At 35.5% G+C, this 7,268-nt stretch overlaps 1 protein-coding gene across 1 annotated transcript in view; it reads right to left on the bottom strand.

The window, feature by feature from the left end:
• COL14A1 (collagen type XIV alpha 1 chain) overlaps window positions 1–7,268 on the bottom strand; it is a 222,717-nt gene that overhangs the window by 62,059 nt on the left and 153,390 nt on the right. Inside the window, exon 30 of the mRNA XM_019642088.1 lies at window positions 1,489–1,566. Within this exon, the coding sequence (XP_019497633.1) occupies window positions 1,489–1,566 (78 nt within the window). The remainder of the gene's footprint in view (window positions 1–1,488; window positions 1,567–7,268) is intronic.

A 7,268-nucleotide genomic window follows, 5' to 3' on the forward strand; every position in this document is an offset into this window, starting at 1 on the left:
CCCCCTGGCTAACATAGCTGGCCTGGTAACTGGCCAGCTAGAGTGAAATACAAATTTGAGTATCCTGAATGGTTCCCAAAGTAAGGCTAACAGCAGATCCCCCATGATCAGAGACTCAGGAATAGTTTCGCCATTGTTGTTAACTGTGTCTCCATCCATCTTCCTACCATGGAATTTATACATCTTCAGTGATAATAATGAAAGGAGAAGCTCTGAGAAGGCCTGGGTGCTTCCTGGGAGGAGTGGTGATCACATTTTGCTTGATACACATAGGATTCTGAGCATTTTCCCTTTCAATTTCCAATCTACCTGTGCTTAAGCATGACATCAGTGTCTACTTGGAAGCTTATTTTGGTGAAAAAAGAATACGTTATTTCCTTCTCAGACACAGCCTCCATGAATTTACTGCCTGCAATAGATAATGGGATAATCTGGAATAAGGTCTTAAAAAGACAAACCTCTTAGACCTTACGATGGCTTCTCCATGCCCATTCTCCATGTTTAATTCCTAAGACTTGATTACTGTCCAGCCATGACAGCATACTCATTTCAGCCCACTGGCCCTAAGGATCCTAAGATGGGAATCTGCTTTTATATATGCAGGTATACTCTGAATTACAGGTGGTATTAATAATGAAACAAGTTTGGTTTTTCTAGTAGCATCGCATGACTACAATTCCAAAACTGTGTACCAAGATGCCCTGGGACACTATAATAAACTCATAGGGCACTGTGAATATTTTCAAAACTCAAGAGAAACAGTAATATTCAGCACCCATTGGACTTTGTCTGAACACCTAGCTCAAGGTACTTCATAGTTCCAAAATTAGATTTTGAAACACTTTTTTTTTACGATGTCACATATTTGCAAATCTGGTTTTTGGGCAGTTGCTACGACGGAAAGTAAGTACCATGAGAAAAATCATGTGGAAAAAAAAGTGGGGTGGATATGTCCAATCAGATTCCAAGATATAAGAAACTGTACACTCCCAATCGGTACATGCATTCCATTAAGTCATTGTAGTCATTTAAGAATAAAATAAATATATAATTTTTTCTTTCAACGTATGTGGGGTTTTTTTTTGTTTTTTTTCAGATGGCTACCAAAGTGTTGGGACATAAACACGTAGTAAGGCGTGTGGACCTAATTACTAGAGAGATAGAATTGTTAGGTATTTCTTTTGGCTTAGGGATGCCATAACCAATTATTCTAACACTAAAGGATCCATGAACCAGGAAATCTGGTAACATCTGGACTATGTGTAAATAAGCAGCAGGGGAGCTGGGCAGTTCCCATCATGTGCCATTGTGTCCTGCTGATCTCAGACATGCCTCCTTCTTAACTTCTTTTTAATTTTCATTATTATCACAATGAATTATCTCTGATATGAGTTTCGTAAAATAGCATTTCATTTTCAGAGAAAATTAGCTATTGCTTTAGAAAATTTCAATGAAGAAGAGACCAAATAATGAATGAAGGTTTCTTACCAGGCCTGGTAATTCACAGCATTTGTCTTTATTGGCCCATGATGTGGAACAAACAATATCAAACATCTGTAACTGGAACTGCAATTTAAAATGAAAATTGTCATTCAACGAAAGATAGATACACCGTGGTGATAACAATAATTATTTCATATGTCGAGTTGGACAATTAAGTTTGCGAACTTTTCCCCTGTGTAAGTTCGTGAACTTAATTGTGCAACCTTTTGTATATCACATAATAGAACACCAATACATTTATAATATCACATTACAAAAATTCATTAAAAAAATGAATTAAAAAGTCATTCCAACAATGTCAAACTAATTTTGTTTCTCGAGCACACATGATCTAAGATTTTGTCTATTGTTATTACATCCACCATTCAACCTCTTATTTATCACAACTTCCCCCTCCCATCTCTATCTAAAGAAGTTTAGTGCCTTTGTTGAAACTTTTCCCTGTACTGCCCATCACAGTTACTCCAAGTGCCTCTGTAATCCCACAACACTCTGTATGTATCTTTTATAGCACATCTCCCACCATACAATGCAATTATTTGTATTTTCTCCTCCTTAGATTATGAGCTCTTCAAAGGACAGAGAACCACCTTTATGTCCCCTATCACAACATGCGGCCTATAGTAGCTATTCATGAAGACTTGTTGAATTAATTCTGATTTTAATCATTCAGTTATACGTTTGGCAAATTTTTCTTTAATGCATAATGCAAGCCAGATCCTATGTAGACCTTTAAGACATGAAAAACCAGAGTACCAGATACAAAAACCAGAGCACCAAGTATTCCGCTCTCAAAGAATTTCCAGGGAGTGAGAGGCAGGCACACAACTACTGTTTACAACATGGTAAGTGTCATGACAGAGTCACATATGGTTTTGTGAGAACCTGGGTTAAATGTATTTTTACTTAAGCCATTGATCATGCCATAAATATTTAGACAGCCTTGTTCTACTCATGTAGGTCGGCAATAACTCAATGTGTATTTTGAAATATACAAAAACATTATTATAATGTCTTTAAGGGCTAACACTAGCTTCATGACCCAACCATTTTTCATGTTATGTTTCTTTGGATATTATTTTCAAATATGAAAAGCGTCATCGGTACAGAACTGGGAGAAGGAAGAAGTGCTTTTCATTTTAAATCTTCAACCTTCCTTCAATAAGCAAGTGTTTTCAGCAAAAGCTGGAAACTCTCGGTGTCTTGTTTTTCTCCCAAGGAATGCTGTTCATCCCTGTCAAGGATCCCCTGGATGACAATGAGAATGCCCAAGCAGATGGGACTACTGACATAGGTCACCAACAATGCACGCAGCATCACAATAGAGCCGGCCCTGTCTGACAGTAAAGAGAAGAAGTCAGGTTTTCTCTCATTACACCCAAGAGGAACTGGGCCTTGCTGCAAACATCCTTCCCCAAGTGAGTTTTGCAAGATTAATAAAATAAACCTCAAATTTTGAAAGTAAATCCATGAATCAAATTATCATGTTTTCTTGTTTCCATATACAATGACTGTGTTGTTTGAAGAAATATAAGCATGGCTCACTGCTCTTTTGTTTTTCCAGATTAAAAAAAAAAATCCAAAAGGGTATGATATCCAAGTCTGTGCAGGGCAACCATACAACAAAATTATGATCATTAAAAAATTAGGTTTTTAAAATTAGAACATTTTTTAAAAACATGGCTGGTGATGTCTGTGAACAACAAGAGTAACACAAATATTTCAAGGAACACGGCAGTGAGGAGACTATTGAGCTAGACTGTCTGGGTGTGATCCTTGAATCTTCCCCTCTCAAGCGAAGTCATTTTGAACAAATTACATAAGATGTGGGAGTCTCAAGTTTCTCCACCTGTGAAATGAGTATAATAATACTAGCTACGCATTAACTTAATATTAGTAGCTGTAACAATACAATGAGTTAACAGGGGATTCTTTAGAATGGTGCCTGGAATATAATTATTACAAACAATAAATATTATTTTAATGTAACATGTACAGCCCTTCCATGATTGAATTCTTTAAGGTTCAGGAATACATACTACAAAGGCCAAAAGAGTAGAATCAAAGTGAAAGCAATACAGTATTGAAGGAAGAAATGCAGCAGTAGCATGTTTCTCTAATACTCATATCTCTTTAATGTTTTGATTGAGAAAAATTTTAGCAAACATTTAGTGAAAACCTACTATGTGCCAGGCAGGATCCTAAGGCTTTTGCCTCTATCATCTAATCCTTAGATCACCATGATGAGGCATGATAATTGTAATGTCAACCCCAGTCCCTATGTCAGGACTTGGGACGAAACAGCCTAAGTAATTTAAGCACATGCTGACAGTTGAGTTCAGGTTGGGATTTGAACAGTACACCTCATTTTCTTGTGGTTCATTTTGCAGTGAATGGATCTTTAGTCTACTGTTTAAAATGAAGGCACCCCAGCCTAACTTTACAATTGTCTGGGGAAATTTATCAATGGGTCCTATTATGACAGCATTAGATAGAATCAGCTAAATCTGTACGTCATTCATCCATTAAGAAAATTTCCATTTCTGAATAGAGCCCTCAGTGTAAAAACATGTTAGTGACTGGGAATATTTCTTTAAAGCAAAGGTCCTTCAGTAGCCCCAGCAGATACCAGGCTTTCTCGAAGTTTTTCAAATAAACATTCACCACCTAATCTCCTATAATATTATAATATCTATATATAAACCTTTGGCTAAAGTTCTGCCCTATTGAGTTATTGAGATTCTTAAGAGCTCATTTTATTTATTCAAGGGGGTTGAATGCCTACTAAGTGCTGAAGGAAGCCAGTGCTATCATTTGAGGAATGCTCGTGGGCTGCCTTCTTTTTCAAGTTAGATGAAGTCAGCAGCCTTCTTTTGTGTGAGCACAACAAATTTATTCATAATTGTTTTGCGTTTGTAATAGTTTAGATTCCTCAGTCTTTATTTAGAGACTTCTTTTTCCAAGGCAAATTTCTTGGGATTGATTAAAGAAAAAAACAAAAAACTCTGGCTTTTATTTCAAAAGCAATGTCACACATATTTATACCAATTATGTAGAAAACGGCACAGAGATAGTATATCGAAGATTTTATATCTGAGTGCCTAAAAATGCAAGACAATGTGGTTAAAAAAGAATTCAAGCAACTAATGCCAAGAGGCAGCCGCTTTTTTACTTTCATAACCATGTTCCTTTTTAACTAACTGAACATTATAAAAAATATATCTGTGCAAAAGAAAAAAAAAAGGAGAGAAAGATGCAGAACCTCCCACTTTGACTTTTATAATCTCTTTCAAGGGAATACTGAGCCAATTACAAATGCTCGTTTTTCATGATTGGACATTTTTGTCTGGGTGCAGCACAAAAGGCATGTCATTTGGGGTCAAACATTAGCATGAAAATAAGATTAAAATATTTCTTGTTAGTGATCACTGTGATTTGTGAATGGCCATTAAAATGTATCCCCGGTCCCACTTTCCACTCAGTACCAGACTTTATCCATTTTTTTCTAGCATCACATAACTAAGCATATACTTTGAAGTTAAGCTGTACATGAGCTTATACTAATATTTAGAGAACTTCACGTCACCCAGGAACACTGGAAAAAATTACTGGGGACTTAGCCCATCTTCTGCTTTTAATTTGGTGTTCAACTTTTATTGACTCCATTTCACAACTAAGATTTATTAAGCATATACCATTTGTCAGCTATTGAACATATGCATATACTTGGTCTCAATCAATGTATTGAATTTAAGGAAAACCATTAAGTCAAAATTAATAGCTGTGGTACTTGGTAGCAATTAGAAGGTTAAGATGTAGATATACTTTGGGGGGAACATTTTGATTATACTTACTTTCAAGGTTATCAATCAAATAATGGTGAGTCTTTAAACTTGTCAGTGAACAGTCAGGGCATATGGTGACTGGAATATGCCAGACTCTCTCCTCTGCCTTAAGTTCTGTCATAATCTGTCTGATCCAGTGGAAGAGAGCTTAGAATGGAAGGCAGGTAACCTTATACAATACAAGTCAGATGGGTCTCATCTTCCTTTCCTTACTTTTGGAAAGGGGATCACTCCTCAAATTCTTCAAGTTTCAGATTCTGTATCTATAAAGTGGGGCTTATATAAGTATCTCTTCCCAGGACTATTGGAAGATTAAATGAGATCATCACAGAAGATCAAATGAGATAATCAGAAAAAAGTACACACTGCCTAGTCCATACATCGTAGGCACATAATAAATATTAGCTACTGTTATCATTTTAAGGATTAAAAGACATAATTCTTGCAAAAACACAATCATTTTCTTGTAATTTAAAAATATGTGTTTCTATAGGATCATTGACTAGTCTACTGTTGATTCTGACATAAAAAAGCTTGAAATCAGTAAATAAATTTATTTAAAAATTGCATAACATAATTGGTAGTTGTCTTTATTTAAATAGCAGAGAGCTAAACAAATGTCAATTGGATAATTATGTGTTAGATTTAAGAAAGACACTAAGAAACATGATTCTAGGCCAGAATCTCAAAATTTTTCTAGAACCGTCTCTGACTGGCAGCATTATAATTTTATTAGGTATCAGAAAAGATAGGAAGCACTTCTTAGGAGAAAGAACATGAGAAAGGAGAAGCACAGTTGTTAAGTTTCTTTCCGCATGTATTGGATGGCTAAATTAAGCCTGCTTATTAGATTAGTTCCACTAGGGACTTTTGCTGCCTATAAAATCTTGCATTGCTGAAGACAAGTTGTTTTTATTATGAATGTCAGTGATTTAAATATAGTAGTTAACTGTATCCCTCAATCCATTAACCTCTTCTCCACTCAACTTTGGTTTGAAAAGAATACAGGGGGTGCCAAAAAAATGTACACACATTTTAAGAAAGGAAAAAAACAATTAAAATTGTAATAATATATACCGATAACAAAAGATGAATATAAGTCATGTTTGACTTCTGCAATTACAAGAGGTGCTCAAAGTGGTTACCATCAAAGTCCAGACATTTCTGATTATGGCGAACTACTGCTTGAGCAACGTTGACCATCTCTTAAAATGTGTGTACATATTTTTGGCACCCCCAGTATGTTTTGTTTGAAAACTAAATATTTAGGGTTTTTCCATCATCTGGCAGTTTTTGAAACATTGCTGAATTTGCTAGGGAATGCTGACCTGTAAACTACTAATCTCTTATAGGATAATTACTCCCCCTAGAATAATCCAAAACTTGCACATTACACATTCCCTTTTGCTAGGCATTGAAATACAGATGTATATCAAGATTATGTTAGCAATCTGTGATTTCTAAATTGAAAACTGAAGACTAAAGCTTCTTCCTTGCCCTGCACTGAAACAATCAAGTAATAACCCCCAAAGCAAGTGAGTTTCTAATCACATTCTCAAGTTCTAATCTAATATCATCCATTTCAACATAATCAAATTTTTCAATAAGTGGGCAGACTGAAAATCTATTTAGTAATCCTTTGTAGACTTCTAGATTCTAACAAAAGCCACAACTTTTTTCCTACTAGCCTTACAAAGAACTCTTTAATTATTGACTTCTATCAATTCCCCCATTGTCTCCTATTGGTTAGAAGTTACCACAGAGGGTGCTCTGTTTAATTGCTTTTCTTTCATGGACAAAAGTACAGATTTATTGCCGGTAGGCCTGAAACCTACAGGCACTTTTCCTTTCAGAAATAAATTCTTTGACATTTTATTGGCTATATATTTGGAGTACAATTATTACATAGAGTGTAATTTG

Source organism: Hipposideros armiger, unplaced genomic scaffold (genome assembly GCF_001890085.2).
Source record: "Hipposideros armiger isolate ML-2016 unplaced genomic scaffold, ASM189008v1 scaffold_65, whole genome shotgun sequence".
Classification (NCBI taxonomy): Eukaryota; Metazoa; Chordata; class Mammalia; order Chiroptera; family Hipposideridae; genus Hipposideros; species Hipposideros armiger.